The sequence below is a fragment of the Callionymus lyra genome, chromosome 6 (assembly GCF_982586985.1).
Source record: "Callionymus lyra chromosome 6, fCalLyr1.hap1.1, whole genome shotgun sequence".
Lineage (NCBI taxonomy): Eukaryota > Metazoa > Chordata > Actinopteri > Syngnathiformes > Callionymidae > Callionymus > Callionymus lyra.
Window position 1 is genome coordinate 14,428,679 of NC_141823.1, and position 22,276 is coordinate 14,450,954.

Consider the following 22,276-nt stretch of genomic DNA (forward strand, 5'->3'; position numbering starts at 1 on the left):
AATAGCTTCTCGGGAATGTATAAGCATTCCGGAGACTTCTATCTCTCCCTTTCGCTCTCTGGGATCTAGCAGGAATTCTCAAAAAGTAACAATGACAGGAAGGAGGACGACATTGACATGACATCACAGGCAAAATGACAACAAGCGGGTTAGAAGTGCAGCGTGTCGCAGTGCATCGGCGGCTGCCATGCATTGGGAAAGCATGAATAATGTTGTTTTGAGGACGAGTGTTTAGCTCTGGAGGGAAGGAATCTGTACCTGTTGCACTCAACTGCTCATTCAGACATGCTCTTGTCAGTGAGGTCAGGAGAGTGCCGGTCATAATTGCCCATTAAATCGACTGCATGAGCAGCAGGTGGCTCCTGGCTGGATGTCACAGGACGGACCCTCGCTTAGAGTTAAGTGACTGGGAGGACACTGATCAAGTATGGATGGAGAGCCAGAACCCGGAGGGAGAACGTAGGGGTGCGGGAGGCACCGCAATGACAGCTCCCCCAGTTTGTCTGCTGAATAAAAGTGGCTGTCTCACCGTCTCTACGAAGGCATCCTCACAGACCTGTTGCTCCACTGCCTTCTGAACGCATCTTCTTCCTTGGTAAACCCACACATGTGTCCTTGAATGCATCCATCGCTAGCACTGACTCAGCTAGCTCAATAAAACAAAAAAAACAGGAGGCGAAAGATGAGAAGATGTGCGGCAGGATCTGCCGCCGATGTGTCTCCTCCTAGAGCTACAGCACTTGTCCTCGTGCTCCTTTACTTTCTGCCTCCTTCTCATTATCATTCTGTTTCTCTGTCCGCTGGCTGCTGCTGCTGCTGCTGCTGCATGGCAACCACTTGTTAGTCTCACTCTCTGCTGTCTCAGTCGTACACAACATCACTCCCTCAAACACCAGCGAGGATGCAGCAGCAGAAACTCGCCGTCTTTGCTGCCGGCTGTCTTTTAACTGTGTCTCTCGTAAGTGGCTACACCAAATTAAGATGGAGACGACCGGTCAGAAGAAATGCTGCCTCTCACTGCTCAGGGACAGTAAATGCTGCTGCAAAGGTATTTTTGGGAGTTTTTTTTTTTAATTAAAATCTCTATGAACTTTATGTCAAAAAGTGCTGAACACACTTTAGCATTTGGGTAAAAGGAGTAAATGTTGCTTTTATTTTGACCTGCAGATTTTTGTTTCTTTTAAGAACAAAGCAGAAAACTCCACCCTTGTGCCCCCTTTTAAGATGAGGCCAATTTAATTCATCTCAAACCACAACTTTGGCTCCAGACCTGCTGTCTCTACTCGAGGTGGTTAATCAATGTCAACGGGCCATTTATAAACATTGGAAAAACCTTTATCAATCTTTAAATAAATCAATAGGTAAATCCTTGCATGACTCCTGAGAAGTCGGTTGCCGAAGATCATGTGCACGACTCGAGAAAACACCATTAAATCAGTATTCAAGATAAAACATATTTGGCCTGTGTGGCCATTCTTATGTCTACTTTTCCATCCATTCACATTAACATCTTCAACCCTGTTTTCTGTCACCAGCCGCTTTTGCATCGTACATTATTTTAGTTTCCAGAACATTTTTATCGACCAAACCATTTTTCTTCAGCTGTGGTGTATCCTTGGATTGAAAGGCATAACAGAACAATACAAGCTTTTAGTGAAAAGCCTGAATTAAATGGTAACTATTGTGCAAATCTACCTTTCCAGATTTACACAAATGAGATTTTATGTCCAGAAAAATGGTTTCAATGGGCGGGGCTTAAGCACATTTTCTAATATAAGTGTGTAAATATTTCAATGAAAAGAGAGTTTTGTACAAACAGACACACACTGATGAGTACAATACAGTCCAACATATATTTAAGACACACTTAAATCAACATATTAGTTGCTGTTTAAAGTAATTTAGTGAAAGAAAATGTATGTTTTGATACTCTATTAAAGCATACATCCCAATATAGCTTTTATTTGGGGAAAAACCAACAGAGAACCCCAGTAAGATTGTTGTGAAGATCGCACAGTAGAACCAATAATTGCAAAAAAAGGCAGACTATTAAAAGAAACAAAAACATGACATGTAAATGTTTAATTGTTTAAATGAGCTCCAACTTACTGTGAATATGTTCCATTGTTGTCTAGTGATTATATTGACATCACAGTGAGTGTGAGATGAATTCCTTGCTTATGTAAACATTTTGGGATCTTAAAGTTGATAACTATCTTTCACACTTATCAGGAGTATTAGTCATCTTTTTTTCCCTAACCACACAGAAACTTTAACACTCTCCATATTTCTTAAATTTGCTGAAAGTTTCATCTACGTTTTTTCAAACCACATCGACGTTTGGCTCTACCTCATAAATGTGTCAATGGTCTTTCGCAATGTCAACCCTTCAAGATTGTGTAAAGATATATTAACAACCCCAGCGTATTGCATCATACTAATACATATTAACGACCACACCAAGAACACTCGTGTTACGAATGTGCAGCTATTTTTTATCTCAGACAGAGGTCGAACTTGGGCAATGCAGAGGTCTAAGAATCATTTTTATGGACCTTTCAAACGATCCCACCGGCTCTGCAGTGCTTTTGAGCCGCGGTGAAGTACATTATAAACCTAATGAATGGTTCATAATAATTTTATAATGGACATATATTTAAAAATTCCACAATGAATTTGACAGTTTCACTTCAGTGAGGGTGATGAAGAAGAAAAGAAAATAGTAAAGTAAGGGTTTTTGAGGGTCACATATGTGAAAAGTTATGAAACTATCAACTTCAAATTCACTTAACCTTGAAAAGTTACTTCACACATGAAATCTGATCAGTTCATCGACCTGGTTACTGCAAGAAAATGTTCTGTTGTAAAGGTCAATGAGCCTGCGATGTCATCAGTTAATCTGACCCATAGTTCTAATCTTACGCTGTTGAAACCCATTCTGATTCTGTTGTGGACTTTTATTAGCATTATCTAATGAGCATGAAATAAAGGATCAAACTCTCATTTATTCAAGGGGGAGATGGAGAGGTAGGTTTTCAAATCAAGTGTGTGGGTTTCCTCAAGAGCTTCTTTATCGGGGGAACTATGAGATATAGATCCCAGTTTTGACTTCTTCCCTGTGACGAGAATTAGAAAATGATACTCAAAGTCTATGAGGTTCGTGCATGATTAAATATTACATGAAATATCTGGGTTTTAACCAATGAAAAGTGTATAAACTTATGCATTCAATAAATATATTATATTTAAATAGGATTTTCTCCAACCTAGATTTATTTATTTATTTATCAACATCATCCTGCAGGGAAATTAATTCAGCTAATTCCTTTAATTCAGTCCTTATTTTTACCAACTTGTATTAGGGTTGGATTAGATCTAGCTTTTAGCCATGTTTTTTTTCATAAGTTTTTCTGAAGGTAGTGGGCAACTGTATCTTTTTTTTTACATTCACCCATCTTTACTCAATGTGAACCGTCCATTTTTGTTTGATTGAATTGTAGCATTGTCTATGCGGAATTCCTTGTATATATTAAATATTAAATTTTGTATATTCCTGTTCCACAAAACTGGCTTTGAAATATTAACATTCTTCTTCCACCACCTAGCAGAGGTCAGGCAATGTGCTCTGACTTTTCTCTGCCCAGAAACATCTCATGAAAAACATTAAAAAGTGTGAAAACAAAGTGTAGCGTCCCTACTACAAAGAAGCGACCTGGGTTGGTTCCCAGATGAATATATAGAACTCCTCTCGCTATATTTCTTGACAGCAGGAGTGGTTCAACAAAAAAAAAGAACATCGCAGGCTGTCCCAGACACCGTTGAAAGGATTATATCATTACTCATCGTAATACCTCTGGACTGAGGCGGTTCTAGTTGGACAGTGATAAAAAGTCTGGCACTATTTATATCAACTAATCATTTCCCTTCAACCCAGATATGCGTGATCATGACTATGAATTAACACGTAGGGTCTCATCGTCATTAGCTGTGTTATGCATGTTTTTAGTGAATGCTTAAGCAGCCTCGTCGTTCCAAGGAAAATGCAATTATCTGTCGACTAGTGAAAAAAGCCCATCAATCAATAGTTGAGGGGATGATGAATTGACTTGGCTCTGTTTGTGGATCAATATGGCAGGACATTTACTGTTGGACACTGTGAGTGAGTTTGCCTGTAATATTACAAATGATAGGTATTACTGCCAATGCCTAATGAATACCCGAAATAAGAAGCAAACTGCAAACGTACGTAACAGAAATTACCTGATGCTAGCATCTTCTGCACAAAACGCTCATCATACACAGTATTTTGTTATTGCCCAACTGGGAACCTGACATCGTCATCAGAATGTCCAGACAATTTTTTTAAAGGAATGTGAGGTTCTTTAGCAATAGAAACAAACTTGATATTTCTTTGTTTAGATATTCTTTACAATTTAAAATATATCTAAGCAAGCAAGTAAGTAATGTAGAAACAAACTAGAGCGCCTTTCCAGACCAGGGTCACAAAGTGCTTTAACAATCAAAAACAATACACAGTTGAAAATATCCTTAAAAAGTCAAGACACATAAGACAAACACAGGAGTCCCAGAAAATCAGGGAAAAGCACAAATAAAAATGTCTTAAGATGTTTCTTGAAGGAGTCAGTAGATCATCAAACACAGAGGGAGAGGAAGATCGTTCCAAAGCTTAGGAGCAACAGACTGGAAGGATTTCTCTCCTCTGGTCCTGAACCGTGTGCCCAAGCTGGGGTGTAAGGCTGGATCAGATCACTGATGTAAGGAGGAGCCTGACAATGAATAGATCTGAAAATAAGAACCAGAATTTTAAAATTGATCCTGAAAGAAACTGGCAGCCAGTGAAGAGTTTTAAGGAGCGGGTAAATGTGAGTTATTCTACTAGAGCTAAACCAGTACTCTAATCACAAAATGAACATTTAAATTACAAAGGACATATACACTCTTGTCAGGGTTCTTTCAAGTAAAGAAAGTGTTACGTTCAATAAAGTATTGTACAATTTAAAACTCTTCACTGGCTGCCAGTTTCTTTCAGGATCAATTTTAAAATTCTGGTTCTTACTTTCAGATCTATTCATGGTCAGACTCCTCCTTACATCAGTGATCTGATCCAGCCTTACACCCCAGCTCGGGCTCTGAGGTCTTTGGATCAGAATCTACTGATGGTTCCTCACACACCATTCAGGACCAGAGGAGAGAAATTCTTCCAGACTGTTGCTCCTGATTACTTAAATACTTACTTACTTAAATTTGGTAAACAGCACCAAATTAACTTTTCCTATATACTGTTTGTTTAGTTATCATCAATACAATAAAACTTTTAAAAACAGTTAAATCCTGTCTGAATTTCACTGACTAAATCAAAGCGACGGATAACGAATGGCACGATTTAAATCGGCTTTCAACGTGACGTCAGTCCAAACCTCGCGAGGTTTGCTCAAAGCGTCTCCCGCTCATCCCGAACTGCGCAGCTCTTCAGATTCGGGGCATTTTGTGTTGCGTTAAATCCAAGACATCATGGCAGACTGTGTGATTCCCGACAACCTGAAACTAGACGATTTCAACGACGCGGGCGTGTTAGGACTGGAGGACAACACAGACGAGACCAGCAACGGCGTGAAAACGTGACTATGATTTATTTTTTTCTTCCAGTCACCACCTTCTTTGTTGCTACCGTTAGCCGACCTAGCTAAAATGGAGCCCTCGTATGCTAACTAGCGTTAGCTGAGCCGTTGTTTTAGCTTATCCACGCCTTTTGTCCCGCGGTTTTGCTATCACTTATACAGGATTATATTGCATTTATAAATACGTATAGATAAACATGACGTATATATTGAATACGGTTTTGAAAATGTCCTAAAACGATTTCGTTTCCGGTCTGGAGGCATTGTTTTAGCCATCAATGAATAGCTCCTCAAAATAAATAAAAATAAATGATGGTTAATGTGATATTGTGACATGTTATATGTAATTTCTGGTAGGGGTATTCATGTGTGGGGTTGTATACATTTTCTTTTACATTAAGGTCATGCCCTGATAACAATGGTTTCTAACCACAATAGGTTTGTAGACAATGAATGAAGTCGAGGATCCTTTGATATATTTTAACTGCATTGATGACTCGATTGTTGAGGGCAAAAATGACTTTTATTCAGACAGTTAAACTTTTTTAAGAACGTTAATTATATTGGTTTTGTAAATCAAACAACAACACACGTTATATGCAAACAAAAACAACGTAAATAAGAATTATAAATGAATAAATAACACGCAACAAAATGGGTTGGATTTATCTTTCCTACAACACGACATATAACACAGTGGGAGAGTCAAACACTTTTTATCATTTGTTACACAATATACTACTTTATATTAATATGTTTAATATTCTGTATCTCTTTTTTTGTTTTTATTCGTAGGGATGTTGACGACTCTCAGTCGGATAAGTATGACCTCAAGGACAAGTCGGCGTTCCGGAGAGGAAACCGCTTCCATCCTTACAAGGAAAGATCTGCTGCAGATCGAAAGGCTCAGCAACGGAATCGTGTCTTTGTCAGCAACATACCTTATGATGTGAAGTGGCAGGCAATTAAAGATCTAATGAGAGAAAAAGGTAATGAATTTATTCATGGGCTTTCTCACTATTTTATTAGGAAATAAATTCCCCCAGGTTCTACTCCTCAGTTCCACCTTACTTTGGATGCAACTGGAGGGAAATACTTTGATTTATTCATGGCTATTGGAACTCTAATCTTTTGGAATCGACTTTTGTAGCAGTGTAATGTCTGTGTGAAAAGGAAGATGCAATTTTGTAATGAGCCATAATGGTATTGTCAGTTTTGTAAATGTAAATTTCAATCTTTTAGAAGAACAGATTATCTTATGATGTGTTGCATCTGTTGCAAGGTGAACCCTGAATGCACAACTGAAATAACCGCTAACTGTTGCTTTAAGTGGGTCCGTAGTGCCCTCAAAGGTGAACGGTGAGCCTTAATGATCAACTGTTGTGAATGGCATTTGTTGACAACTGATCAATTTTTGAAGTGTCTTGAATTTCCCAGGTTAACTGTAGCTGTGTACTCTGGCCTCAGTCACTGCCCAGAAAGGCATGGTGTTGTGTGGTGGGATGTTGGTCTGGGGTGACTGTTGATCATTAATGGGACATCTCTATCTGTTGAGGATTTGCCAAGGCCCACGGCGTCTTGAAGACTTGGTGATTTAAATTATTTTGTTCTTTTGGTATTTTTTTCCTTTGTATGTCTCATGTAGTTGGTGAGGTTACATACGTGGAGCTCTTTAAGGATGGAGAAGGAAAGTCAAGGGTAAGTGAAGTGGCGAACTTGCTGCACAAGGTTTTATTAGCCCATTAGTTGGCTCTTCTTAATCTAGTGCCTTTTATGTTTTGATACGTTGGCTCTTACTATGTTACTGTACTGGAGAGTCTATGTTGTTAGAGCCTGATGATTGACATTCACTTTCAAGGGAGATGTCCTGTTGATTTAATGGAAATTTAAAATGTAAGAATACCATCTAGCTTTTGTTGTTGTGTTTTCAATTGGTGTACTTTTTGTTTCTTTGGCCATTTCCCAAATGGATTTGTTGATTTTTGTCTTCATATATCTCCCCAAAGATATACAACAGGTTCATTTTTAAGACTCTTAATGGGTGACGTGTATATTTGACATGCACCGTCTTTTTACAAATGTGTGAAAAACCAAAATGCAATCCATTTTTTTTAATGCCCTAAATTTCTACCAATGCTGTCAAATCTGATTTGTCACAATTTGAACCAATTTTTTTATTGTACACATTCAATTCAATGTAACAACATATTATTGTTAAATGTTTATCAGAAATGTGTTTTTAGCAGTTAAATAATTATGACCAATAGACAAGTAGAAATAGATGATCATAGACTGTTAATAGACTGGAGCTGTGTATGCACTTATTAACTGTATTTTGTCTGTACCCTCTTTTTTGGCTATGGGTCCTCCCTCTGATGTGACATCTACTAGGGTTGTGGGTAAGAGATGGGACACCTTTTTTATATATATATATTCCATCTTTACTTTGCAAAGTGACCGGTTTAACTGATTGTTTTCTCTTCAAACCTTTAGTGTGGTGGAGTTCAAAGATGAAGAATATGTGAAGAAGGCGATTGAAACTATGAACAAGCATGATCTGAGTGGAAGACCACTCTACCTCAAGGAAGTAAGACAAACTATTACTTCCTTATGGTCATTCAACCTAATAAAACGTTCACATTCAGGACACGTTTTTAATTAAAAAATAAAGTTTGTAAAAATGGATTGTAAACTTATATTATTGTTATATTTGTAAAAGAATGCACACAAACTACTTTCCTGTTTCAGGACCCTGATGGTGAACATGCTCGCCGTGTGCTGCAGCGCATTGGAGGAGCACAAGGTGGTCGTATGCAGGACATGGGTCCTGGCGGGATAAATATCCCCCCTTCCATCATGAATAACCCCAGCATTCCACCAGAAATCATATTGGGGTTGCAAGCTGGGCGTCTGGGAAATACCGTTTTTGTTGCTAATGTAAGAATACATGTTTATCAAAGTCGAAGGTCTGCATTGAAAGATGTGAAACTAAGTTGTGATTTTCTTTTTTAAGCTTGATTTCAAGGTTGGCTGGAAGAAGCTGAAGGAGGTTTTTGCTATGGCTGGTGTGGTCAAACGTGCCGACGTGAAGGAAGACAAAGATGGGAAGAGTCGCGGGATGGGAACTGTCACTTTTGAGCAGCCACTGGAGGCAGTGCAGGCAATTTGTATCCTTTTAAATATTCAAATACTTCACACACACATACACTTTTGCTCTTTATTTTGACACTGCAATGTTAACCTTGACTCATGACGAAGCCATGTTCAATGGGCAGATGCTCTTTGACAGACCAATGCATGTGAAACTGGTATGTTATTTTCTATTTAAACGCATCATTTGAAGTGCAGTACGTCCTCTGCAACCTGTCTTTGTTCAAACAGGATGAAAAAACTCAACCGCTCGATGATTTCCGCTCAGTGGACAAATCAGCCCAGTTGCCACGTAAGTATTGATTTGAGATCTTCTAAAATTAACTGTGTCTTCTTAACTTTTCAATATTAATATTGATTGCGTGCGAATCATTACTGTGACCAAGTGATGCAAACTTAAATATTTAGTAACTTGTTACGGTCGCCGCAACTATATCAGAATATCAACTGATAGACTTTGTTCATTTTTGTGTTGCTTGAGTCATTTCCTGTGAGAGAGGTTCATACAATTTTGAAAAGTTAAACCTGCACATGTTGCATTAACAAAACCATTTGTTTGCTCTGTTCAGGTGGCTTGGGTGGAATAGGAATGGGACTTGGACCTGGTGGACAACCAATCAACGCCAACCGTCTGAGTGGAGGAGGAAACGTGAGTTCTGGGCCCGGAGGTTAGTAACATTTTACTGCTAATACTTGATAGATAAATGTGCTTTAAAACATTTCCACTTTTTAAATGCTAAAACAATATTTAATCTATGTAACAAAATATGAACAATTTAAAATGCAAATTGCTGATTTGTTTTTGTTTATTAATTCATTGATATATAACGTATCCCATCATGCACTTGAATGGTAAACAACTTTTTGTATACCTCTTGGTTTTCTACCACGATGTGTTGCTCCTGTTATGGTGTTATTACAACTTTATTTCTAAAGTAGTTTCTGAAAGATCAAGTGTTAAATTACAGGCTATTCAATCTTTACATCTGCGTATCTTGCATTCTTATTTTAATGCCATAAAGATTTAAAAGTTGTTTGGTTTAACGAATCCTGCTAATAAAGCTGCATCTGCCTTTCAAACACACGATGGAACTAGGAATAACACATTTCTTTGTCCAACAGGAATGGATGGTTCCAACTTCGGGATGATGAGAGCTGGAGGAGGAGGAGGAGGTGGAGGTAACTGCCTTTAAGCCTTTTATTGAGCCCTTTGAACTGGGTTGAAATGGTGCTTTTTCTGCCTTGAAAGGAATGGGTGGCGGTGGCAGTGGTGGCTTCAGTGGCATGGACAACATGGCAAACATGGGTGGTTTCGGGGGAAGAGATGTGGGGGGTGCTGGTAGAATGGGAGGTAAGGCCTGGGTTAAAAAAGTCTCATGATCTTGTTGAAGTATTTGACAAATGATGCATTTGATTTTTTTTCTTTCTAAGATATGTTCCGTTCAGCCATGGGCAGCGGGATGGACCGGGGCTTTGGAGAGTTTGGAGGAATGGGTAATTACTAACTTCTTGCCTTCACGTGTGCGATGGGTTTTCCTTCCAACTGAACTCCTTGTATGTTCGGTGCAGGGGGAGGATTTGGAGGAGGCGGAGGAGGAGGAATGGGCAACGGAGGCATGGGGAACATGGGGAACATGGGGAACATGGGCACCGGCCTAGGTAACTAATCATCACTACGACATCCTGTTCGTTTTTAGTTTAATGCTCGTAACAATGCTCAGTAGAAGGTAACGTGCACGGAATTAGTTTATTTAGTTATAATGGAACCCATTTATAACTAGTAATTTAAGCATATTTGATTAAATAGACAAGGCTATCTGTATCATCTACATATGGTAGTCGTGTGATCGGCTTTGTTTAGTTGATTCCAAAACGTTTTTAAAAAACAATCTTCCAATATCCAAATAGGATTCCTTTAAAAATGAACATGTTGACATGCAGTCCTGTAGACCATCTTTCGTTTGTTGGAATTCCCCGAAATGTACAAGCAAATTGATGCATAAATGTTTGTTTTTTTCCCCAAACTAAAACTTAAATTCCAAAAGTTTAATTCCATCATTGTCCTTTACGTCAGGCCTCACATTGTAGACGATTATTGGTCCTATTATTTCTTAGGCCTCCATTCTAAATACTGTTTGAACAGATGTTGAAATGACACCAACATTGATGGTCTAGTGATCGATGCACTGGGACTGGTGATGCTAGCGCAACATACCTTGGATCGTTGGTGACTACGGGCGTGAAATCCAGAGTTTACCATCAGACTTCTGAAACTGAGCATTGTTTCCGAGCATGATGTAGATTCACATTTCATTTAATAAAATATTGATTCCTATTTTCTCTGTATCTAGAATTGGTTTTGTCTGCATTAATTGCAGGTGGGGGAATGGGCAACATGTCAATGGACCGGATGGGCTCGGGCTTTGACAGAATGTCGGGGGGCATGGACATGAACCGCGGATTCGGAAACTTCGGCGGCGGCGGATCCGGCCACATGGGCGGAGGCTCGAAGGGAGGCTGTCAGATCTTTGTGCGAAATGTAAGAGAGATTGAAGGCATGAATGTTTTATGACCCGTGGTGCTGAAATGTCCTTTATGTGCAGCTTTCCTATGACCTTACCTGGCAGAAGTTGAAGGAGAAGTTCGGTCAATGCGGTGTGTTCGCCTTTTTTTTCTTCTTAAAGCAATAATGATGAGTCTAAAGAGCTTCACCGCTAACATGCTCTCTCCACTTGTTCCAGGTCACGTGATGTACGCAGAAATCAAGATGGAGAACGGAAAGTCAAAGGGCTGCGGGACCGTGCGGTTCGACTGCCCGGAGAGCGCCGAGAAGGCGTGCCGGCTGATGAACGGCACCAACATCAACGGCCGGGAGGTGGACGTGCGCATGGACCGCAACGCGTGAAACCTTTTTTTTTTGTAGAGCGCGTCAGACACGTTTGTAAATTCAGCCCTTCTGCCAGTTTAACTCTTGTTTTGTTTTAAAAACACTACACATACCATCCACCGAGTTCATCTTTTCTTTCGTTGATATTCTTTGAATAGCTTTTATCGTTTGTTTTGTAAAACCATTTTTAATTTAGAGGGCAGTTTATTTGAACGAATAAAAAGTTGATTTTTAATCCTGCTGGTTGTGACATCTCAGTCGTGTGTGAACCGATCTGTTATCTTGTTCCTCGACACGTGTTAACAAGCCAGTCGTCCTCGCTGACCATGGAAGTTTTGTTTTGAGGTAAAAAAGGAAACCAGTGGAAAATTCTGTGCATTGGTATTTATGGCGGCGGCTTCCTTGGGGGTGACTAAGCTCCGGCCCGTAAACCCTTATCAGTTGCATTGATCCCTTTTTTTTTTTGTCTGTGTTGACCCACCCGAAGAGAAAAAAAAATCAAGATCAAACGAGCTCACATAAAAACTTTATTACTTCCGTCAACACTGAGAGTCTTGAGACGACAGACCTGGGTTCAGATGTTTGATCATTTCAAACCTCAAGTGGATCATTCTGGCTCTTATGGCTCAAATTCTTCTGAGGAATCTGAATGTGGCCTCGAACCGTGTACTGTGCCTTTTTTGTCTTTACCACGTATTATAGCTTAGATGCTGGACATGTAGGGGATCAGTCTCCACACAGCCTTATTGGATTATTCCCGATAATCCCCAGCTCGTAGAGGATTGACAGCGTGGCGAACAGAATGTAGAAGGACAGAGAAACGATCCCCAACTTCCAGTCTAATTTCCAGCCGTTGATGTGAACGGCGACAAAAAGGAAGACGATGGAAAGAAGGAGCGTCGCGGAAATGAAGACCAATCCCGTGCTGTTGACTTCCACCGGATTGTTTGTGTCCAGGAAGGCGGTCTTGATGAACCACGGGAGGCCCAGGCACAGCATGTCGAAAACATTGGACCCCACGATGTTGGACATGGCCATGTCGGCTTTCCCTGTCGGGAGAGAGGGTCAATTATAACGGAAACGAGCTTGTAAACATTTGGAGATTCAGTTCTTGGTTGTTACCTTCTCTGGCTACCATAACACTTGCAATAGTGTCTGGAATACTGGTGCCAGCAGCCAGAAGAGTGAGGCCCATCACTGTGTCTGGGATTCCCAACGTCTCACCTGTAAAGAAAAATATACTTTACGTTAATTGGTTTATAGTAGCTCCATTTTAATATTCACAATATAAGAACTATGGACAAAACTTGTCCAATTCAGAGCTTCCATCTCACTGTAGGGTGATCACAGTTCACAGCCGGAGGAGAGCTGCTCCGTGTGATATCACATGACCCACGTACTCAAAGGAGAGAGTCGTAATCCTGCAGCGGCTGGTTCGGCACATGGCCCGCCGGGCCGACAACAAAACCACCCTCTTAACTCTCTCGGGACAAAGGCATTTCAGGAATTACCCAGCAGACCCGACATGTGATTCTACTCGGAGAATTTCCCTCACAAGTTTCACACATCATGATCCTCTGAGCGCTTCATGATCAGCAGCTCGGCTTGTAAAAAAACAGGATTTGACTCGACTCGTCCCCTTTGCTAAGATGAACCCTTTGATCTTAAGATGAGTTCATGTGCATTAGTGAAGAGAAACATCCAAGGAAGAAGTCCAGCTCTTACCAACAATGGTGACCATCCACACCAGGAGGTAGGTGAAGCCTGAGATCCAGACGGCCGACATGATAAAGGTCACCATGAACCACGACCTCCAGAACCTTCTTCTACAGTCGGGCACGGTCAGGAAGAGCAGGAGGATGATGGGCAGGGATAGAACCCAAAGAATCCTTTTGAAGTCGTTCTCCGGAACAGCGAACACACTTTTCTGCTCTGCAAAATTCACACACAACAAGTCTTGAGAGTTTGCTACAAGTCGAGGAGGAGAAAATCGGCGATGAAATGATTTTTCAGTTTAAATATTAATTCAAAACAACTCTCAAACTCCTTTTTTTTTTTGTTGGTAAACCTGGCTTCCGTTAAACATAATTAAAGACCTTAAAAATGTACCTGATAATAAAGTTTATTAAACTAAGAAAACATAGCAATATATTAACTTAAATTAAAGGTAAATAGAATCAGGTGATCCTCAGCTTATACAATTAACAGAAAGTTGACAGTTTTTACAGATCCTGTTTTTTTTTCAAGTAGAATTATGGTGAGAAAAACTTTTTTTTTGTACAATTTTGAGACAATTTAATTAAACTGAGCTTATGGTGTTCGAAAAAAGCTAAGTAAACTTTTCCAAGGAAGAATGAGTAGCTACTTTTATCATCTATTTTTATTGAATTCTTCTTCTTGTATCTCATCATTTATTTTTTATCGATCGATATGTGATTGTATTTGAAGTTAGAAGGCCACAAAATAATTTCTTTCAGGAAGTCACATGGCTCAAAAGCTGAGTCTGGAACAGTAAATAATTAAAAGTACACTGAACAATACAAATTAAACATTGACTATATTATATCATATTAATAATCTACTAATAATAATAATAAAAAAGTGTTACCATCAGGAATCTCATTGAGCCCGTGCAGGCTGAGTGACAGGTGCGAGTACCCGGAGTCGTCCTGATATATCCCGCTGTCCGTCCTGGATCGACTGTGGACCCGAAGACTGGTCTCGTCGTTCCAGCCCATCAGCCGGTCCCGCTCCGTCTTTTCTCCGGAGCCTTTGCCCAAACACGTGCAGCAGGGACTGAACTTCCTCAGGACGAACTCGCTGATGCGAAGGTCAAAACACAGGACCACGATGTAGACGCCGTAGACCAGCAGCAGGCAGGCGGCGTCGTACCTGTGGACGGGAAAGTCTGTATCAACCACCAGATTCTGGGTCAAGTTGAAAGACGTTGACGTTTACTTGATAACTATTTATGTCACACTTTCTATTTGTCAAGAAAAAGTCAATCTTAATCCAAGGAAAGGCACATAAAAAGTAGAAATCAAGTCGGTGGTTTTCTAAAAAAAACCCCACCTAAGGTCCCATTCTATTCTGTGACTGTAACCATTCACATATCAAGACTGTCCACACCGAGTCTGGTTCTGCTCGAGGTTTCTGCCTGTAACAAACTTTTTTTTTTCCTTGCACATTGTGATTCGCTTGGATCTGTTTTTCTCCTCTTCTTAAAGTGTTATATCAACTTTTAAGTGTATTTGTATAACTCTGAAAACACAATATAACTTAAAAAAAAAGAAATAAATTTAATTGAGTTGAATATTAACATAAGAGAAAATCCGCGACAAAAGAAATGAGGACCAAATTGTGTCAAACAAGTGTTACTTGATGGTATGGTGTTTAATTTATATTTATATTATATTAATATTTTGTACATGAAGCATGAAAGAGGTGCACAATTTCTTTAAATTCATTCTGCGGGACAGGAAACTCACTCAAAATATTAAAATGAAAGAACATGCAATGTCTTGAAACAAAGAACTTTAACAAAGATCATTTATAATACGTTAGAATTACATTTGTTGTTCTTTGACCTCAGGAGGGCCATGTAAATATAGTCAATCGACAGCGTTTGGCCCCCATAAAAACTTGATTCAGTATTTCAGTGTAAACTGTTTCAGTGTAGTAAAAGTAGTAGGACACTTGGACCGTATTTAATTATATAGCGTGTCAGATTTGGATTGCGGACCACATGTTTTTATGTGTCTCAAAGTACATTACTACTAACTGTGTTTATAACACTTTTGACATCATCTGTTTGATGATATGTTCGTGAGACCCTTTATTTTCCACCAGCGATCAGAGAAGACACAATATTATTTTTCCGTTTAGTAGATTTTTACAAGTAGGCAGTGCAAAGTTGACTTTCCATTTGCTTTGTCACTTACCAGTACACTTTGTTATCTGCTATTATAGCAATAACTGCGGCGACACTGATGCCGTAAGCCAGACAGTCCCTGAACAGAGGCCAACAGGTGAGGCGACCTGCCTGATAGAGGAAACAAAAAATAAATGTTTCACAGATGATAAAACTCAATGTATACAATCATTACTAGCACTGACCTAGTTAGTAAGTGTGGCTGGATTTGGAAGAGAGCGTTAAATGTAGCAAGTGGTCATTAGTCGAATAGCGAATAACTACTGAGGACAAGAATGCAAGTGGAACTGAGGGTTTAACGTCAGTGCTGTGTGTAAGAATTCACCATTGGCGCCAAGATCCCACATGCTGCACAGATTCCTAAGAGGTTGTAGACCGCTGATCCCACAATGGTACTGACCCCAATGTCTCCCTTAGTCACGAACACACCTAAGAAAAGAAAACAATCAGACATATGTACTCTGCGACTGAGATGCGGCTGGAGGTTTTATGCCGAGCAGGTTATTTACCTAAGAACGCTGTGACCAGCTCAGGTGCAGAACTTCCAGCTGCCATAAAAGTAGCTCCTGCTACATCCTGTGAGAGTCCAAGACCTGAAACAAGGGAAATATGATCTCAATTTTTGTTATTGGATTGTACTTTAGAAGATTTGTACAGCCACTGGGTGAAACTAACACAGTTGTAGTTTGTTATTGAAGCTGTAATAACCTTTGTATCAGGAATAAACATCTTGATTTTTACGATAACTGTATTTCCTTACCAAAGTACTATTACATCTTATCTTATCTTCCGGTAAGGCAAGTTCAGATTGCAGTTAATATTTATTTTTGCAATATAATGAATGTTTCTTTAATTGTATAACTTAAATTTACTTCAGCCTTTTGACTTTAGATTTACTTAGGGTATGTCGATTTTTACTATAGATTCACTTTAGGGTATGTCAATTTTTACTATAGATTTATTTCAGGGTATGTCAATTTTTACACTAGATTAACTTTAGGGTATGTCAATTTTTACTATAGATTAATTTAAGGGTATGTCAATTTTTACTATAGATTTATTTCAGGGTATGTCAATTTTTACACTAGATTAACTTTAGGGTATGTCAATTTTTACTATAGATTAACCTTAGGGTATGTCAATTTTTACTATAGATTTATTTCAGGGTATGTCAATTTTTACACTAGATTAACTTTAGGGTATGTCAATTTTTACTATAGATTAACTTTAGGGTATGTCAATTTTTACTATAGATTAACTTTAGGGTATGTCAATTTTTACTATAGATTTACTCTAGGGTATGTCAATTTTTACTATAGATAGACTTCAGGGTATGTACATTTTCACTATAGACTTACTTCAGGGTATATCAATTCTGATTATAGATAGATTTTAGGATATGTAAATTTGACTATAGATTTACTTCAGGGTATGTCAATTTGACTATAGATTTATTTCAGGGTATTTCAATTTTGACTATAGATTGACTTTAAAATATGTAAATTTGACTATAGATTTACTTCACGGTATATCAATTTTGATGATAGATAGACTTTAGGATATGTAAATTTGACTATAGATTTACTTCAGGGTATATCAATTTTGACGATAGACAGACTTCAGGCTATTGACACTAAAATCCCAAATGGCAGCTGTTTTATCATATATTTCTTTGTCAATGAGCAATGTCGATGGATTTTGCAATTCAACCTCGGGAGCTTTTCCTTTCACTTTAGGAATTAGTCTGGCTTTCCATCCAATCAATCAGAATAATCTCAGACTGTTCCCACTTATGAATGCGAAATACTCCAGCAATCTGCTCGGAGCTATATTTAATTAAGATTGAAAGCTTTTCTTACGATGAGCTGGAATCTGGGGAGGTCAAAAGAAAAGACTCTCTTCATCTGAAGTCATTCTGGGCGATAATTCTCAGTGTGTGTGTGTGTAAGATACTGTGATATAAGTGTAGATCAACTTAATGTGGCAGGAACTCTTTTGTTTTGGACCAGGAGCCACAACAAAGAAGCCCCTATAAGGAGGTCATTGTCTTATCCTTATGCAAATATTAATTAAGCAAATTGGCTTGTTGGAGTTTTCAACTCTCGACTAATCATTGATTTTTATTTGATGAGTAACAAAAGGGGATTCAAATCATCATTATGGCCTGTAATAAAATCAACAACAGACTTTTCAAAGAGTCCCCCAACTCTTCAGTTAAACCAAGAACCCAAGAGTTGGCATCATGTAATACATTTTCTTTTCTCTTCTTTTAATTAGTTATTTTCATGAGTTTTTCTTATTCCCCAAAATAAATTAAAAGAAAATTGGGACAAAAGTCTAAATAGCTTTAGATTTTCTATGAATTATATTTAAATATATAAATATATATATATAATTATAAGGATTTATAATAAATATAAATAAAGATTAATTCTAATATTTAGATCGTTTTGATTCCTCTCTTTTTAGCTAAGCTTTTGACAAAAAGAAAAAAAGAGAAATTTCAAAAGTCAAGAGTATAACAATTGCTCCAATAGGTCAATCTATTCTAATGTTATTATTATCTTTTGTTATTACATCATTTAAATCCAATGTTTTTATTACGACATCTGTATTTCTCTGTGTTGGTCTGGTTCTTGCAAGTTTTCTGCCTACATAAAAGCATTGTTTCCTTTTCACAAAGACAGGGCTGTTCTTAAAGAGAATATCATTTAATTATTGTTCAATTAATCAAACATCAAAAATCTGGCGTGATGTCGCGAACATGTTCGAACACGTGACGCTGAATGTGACTTACGTTCACTGATCCCCTCCAGCGAAGGAAGGAAGTAATCGTCGCAGACGATGGCCACGGCCAGCAGCATGTAAAAGATGATCATGAAATAAATAACCAGCCCTCCATCTTTTCTCTCCTGCACCGTGAAGAAACCGTCGGGGAACTCTGAGGACTGAGGCGCGATGCACTCGGTCTCATTCTCTGGAACAGTAGACAAACAAACACACTGATGAATATCTCCTCCAATAACACGCTTTTTAGTCGCGCCCTTCGTCGACTGTTTCACGCTGGTTTCACCACAATTTGACCAGTAAATGTACTTTTAAATACTTTGGAAAATAGTCAATAGTTTCTTGTACTTACCCAGTGCTCTACGGACCCTTCGCTTCTCTTGAGCCGTATTAGCCGTAAACGACACCAGATGAACGGTGCAATACAAGAATAAAACAAAACCCAGAAAGTATGGTATGAAGTCTCTCCTCTTCCTTTTCTGCAGAGATGCGAGCTGAGACGCGGCCATTAGTCCAGAATCGATGTTATAATAAAGTCCTCTTTGGAAGCTCTTATAAATAAACTAACTATCACAAGTGTGGTTGAGCTCCACATCTAGACTGGAAGCCACAGTAGTACCAGAGCCAGAGGGAGAGACGGCGGTGGGGAGAAGGAGTCTTTAAAGAGTGGGGGTATCACGAGTTACAAGTCATTCCACTTGAGTACACTCATGCCTGAGGCACACCATCCATGAAATGTGAGAAACAACATGTGGTAGAATCAATTTATGCACTTTCAAACTCTAAACTAACCATTAATGCAGTGATTTTGGTTGAACAAACTTGATTATTGACAAAGATAGACAGGTTCATGTTTTTAAAATGATTTCAGCCGTCGATGGAGGATAACATTTCAAATAAATGCCCAGTTACGATAAATCTATTTCTCTTTAGCTTGATAACATTGTAAGAAATGGGGTGAATAATTGCCGTAGCAACCCAGTTCAAAATCAGTCTGAATTACAGGTTAATTCAGTTTAATGAGCGCCTGCATGTAGAGGAATTAAAGCTGCTACGTTTCATTACAGGCAGAAACCTTCAGCCTTCTGTCACGTACGAGCTCGGTAACACTTGTTCTCTGACAGGCTGTATCAAGTGTGAAATTAGATTAAGGGCGAACAGGACATTGTCAAAACTACTTTCAAAGTCTTAGCAAAACACCTTAGATGGTGGCATGATCAACACAACTTGTAGTTCAGCAACTTGATATGAACCCACAAAGAGGGAATACTTATACAGAATACTATATGATCTAGTGAATCTATACAAATAAAGTTATAAGTCAAGACTAAAAGGTAATACAACTGTGTCTTTGAGCATAAACATGAGTACATAAATCTTGATGAAAATATATCTGTCCTTCATTTAAAGCTTTGTTTCCAGCTTTAAATGAAGGACAGATATATTTTCATCAAGATGTACGTACTCCTGTTGATGCTCAAAGACCAAGTTTTAACAACTATTGGTCTTTGTGGGTTCTTATTAAGGGCAAAAATGATCAGAATGAAGATAACTCATATTACTACAAATATAGATATATATACAGAAATATATAATTTCTACAATATTTCCTGTGCATATTTTCAGCTATTGTGGAAGGTCAACTAGGTGTGTACAAATTAAATTAAACAAAAAATTTCCATGTAAATAATATCAGATTATAAAGTTGCCTGACCTTTACAATATAAATCTTTTTTTTCTTCCTCTCAGCTTAACTTAAAAATATGTTTGCTCTTGTTTTTGTGATATTTATCTTTATAAAGCAAGTAAGTAAGTAAGTAAATAAATTATTAGTAGAGCGCTTTTCCGGCTTAATCTTAGACGTGAATTCCAGGTAAAGTTAAGTAAAAGAAGCAATTGTTTCCTTTTTTCCATTGTTTTTACTTTATGGCACCTAAGAGAAGGTATGTGAGAGGCCACATGATGATGCCCGGGGGTACGATGATGCCTTCTTGGTGAACACATGACTGATACATTCTACCATCCTAACGATTGTTGCTTCATTCCAGGGTTTGTGTTATAGTATTGTATCCAAGAACTGACAATATGTTGTCTTCAGGTATAAAGATGTATGCTGCTCAGCAACGAAATAGGCATTAAATGGAGTCAATCCGTATCAGAATAGTAACTCAGGGTCTTTGTGGACCAACACAAGATCTACAAAAACATGTTGAATGTTTTATTTTTCTTCATTCCTCTACTTGTAATTTGTAAACATTTATTTTATTTTATATTATATAAAAAACATGCCCTTATTTATAAAGTATAAGATTAAGAAAATACACGTACTGTTTTTCTTGAAAAAAAAACGTTTCACATGTCTCAAACATAATCTTACTAAGGTAGTCGTGTATGACTTTTAAAAAAAACTGTTTCATTGTTATACTGGTTTATTTGCTACCTATACTTTATGTTGTCAACAAATAAACTACACAACACATATATGCAACGGTTGCATTCTCACTGTCAATACAAAACAGTAAAAACACAAAAATTACATTGCCAATAATTGATAACTAAATTTTATTTATGTTTGATACCTGCAACATGTTCGATAGTTTGTTCTAATTCTACACGGAAAATAATTTATATATTTAAAAAAAACAAACTTATTTGATCTACTTAAAGGTTTTCGGTGAAACACCTAAGCTGAAAGGTTCCCCCTGCATCCTTTAATAAACTGAATTAGACGTTTTAAGTGTAAAATGTTATCTTTAAATGAGGTATAAAATGAGAATATAATTCGCGGTGTCAAAAGAATGTAAAATTCGACATTTGGTCACTTTAAAAAACCATTCTGGCCATAGTTTGAAATGTTGCAAGTCGGAATCTTTACGACACTGCACCGTAAAAAAAAGCGCGGTCTATGAACGCGTTTAAAGAAAAATCCTGCTTCAGTCAAACAGCGACGACCTCTGCCCAAGAACAGCAGCTACAAGTTGGACATGTTTCGACTTGTTTTAGACCCCAAAACCCCAAAGTAAGTCACCAGTTCGACCCTCACCTCACTTCGACGCTTCTCCAAGAAACAGGTGGGATGATTTAAATCACTTTATGATCATTTTTCAAGCTAAAGTAGCATTAATATTGAAATAAATAGAATAAACGCATCCATTGACCTATTGACCTTCTGCTCTAAGAGTCCAGAATTATTTCATATAACTTACTTGTACAAACGCATGAATGAGGTCAGATTTAGGATTTTTTTTACAACACATGTTTGTGTTGTTTTGTTGCAAAACTTTAACATGATTACCTTGTTAATTATTTTATATATGTTTATTGCTTAGGCTGGCCATGGATATGAAATATCCTCCAAAACACATGGTCACGAGGGCAAGGTTTGAACTAGAAAACCTCTGCGAAAAAGAGTTTTATTTGTCAAAAGGGTTGTCAGAAAAAAGCCACATGTGACCCCAGAACTACAGGTACCCCTTTATCTAAGAGACAATCTACCTAAAGTCCTATCAATGATATTGTCAGGTTAAGTTTGAAGTTATCATTCCTACAAAGAAGCTGACAAATATATTTTGTTGTTGACTTTTAATAAATGTGTGTGTTTATTTATCATCTGTTTTCATATTAACAAGAATAATATTGACATCCATAACTCATGTGATCTGTTAACTATTTCCCAGTTTTTTTTATTACAGTTTAATTTCCTTTGTGCTGTCTATGATGAAACTGGTCATTGGTCAGTTGCACTATTTATTACCATTTATATCAGTCATTTAATGTCACGTTTGTCAGCGACTGAGCAGTTTTGGCTTCATCAGAAGTTGCTAGAAAGTATCAGGGATTTATGTTTAGTCTATCTAGCTTATTTAGAGTGAACTTTGAAAC

General features: G+C 38.1%; 2 protein-coding genes across 2 annotated transcripts; one reads left to right on the forward strand and one right to left on the reverse strand.

Moving 5' to 3' along the window:
- Positions 1-5,486: 5,486 nt before the first annotated feature.
- myef2 (myelin expression factor 2) lies at positions 5,487-11,911 on the forward strand. Its single transcript, XM_087793794.1, has 17 exons — positions 5,487-5,639; positions 6,435-6,628; positions 7,285-7,337; positions 8,031-8,038; positions 8,133-8,226; positions 8,388-8,576; positions 8,653-8,806; positions 8,898-8,947; positions 9,021-9,081; positions 9,359-9,457; positions 9,912-9,968; positions 10,039-10,140; positions 10,221-10,283; positions 10,359-10,448; positions 11,168-11,328; positions 11,393-11,444; positions 11,531-11,911. The coding sequence occupies exons 1-17, from the start codon at positions 5,533-5,535 to the stop codon at positions 11,692-11,694; spliced, it is 1,698 nt and encodes a 565-aa protein (XP_087649920.1). The 5' UTR covers positions 5,487-5,532; the 3' UTR covers positions 11,695-11,911.
- A 433-nt stretch (positions 11,912-12,344) lies between these two features.
- On the reverse strand, positions 12,345-20,982 carry slc24a5 (solute carrier family 24 member 5). Its single transcript, XM_087793179.1, has 9 exons — positions 20,974-20,982; positions 18,405-18,660; positions 16,117-16,200; positions 15,933-16,036; positions 15,618-15,718; positions 14,285-14,568; positions 13,402-13,608; positions 12,799-12,900; positions 12,345-12,725 (listed from the first exon to the last, which is right to left on the reverse strand). Exons 1-9 carry the CDS (start codon positions 20,980-20,982, stop codon positions 12,403-12,405), a joined length of 1,470 nt encoding a protein of 489 aa, XP_087649305.1. The 3' UTR covers positions 12,345-12,402.
- Positions 20,983-22,276: the final 1,294 nt, after the last annotated feature.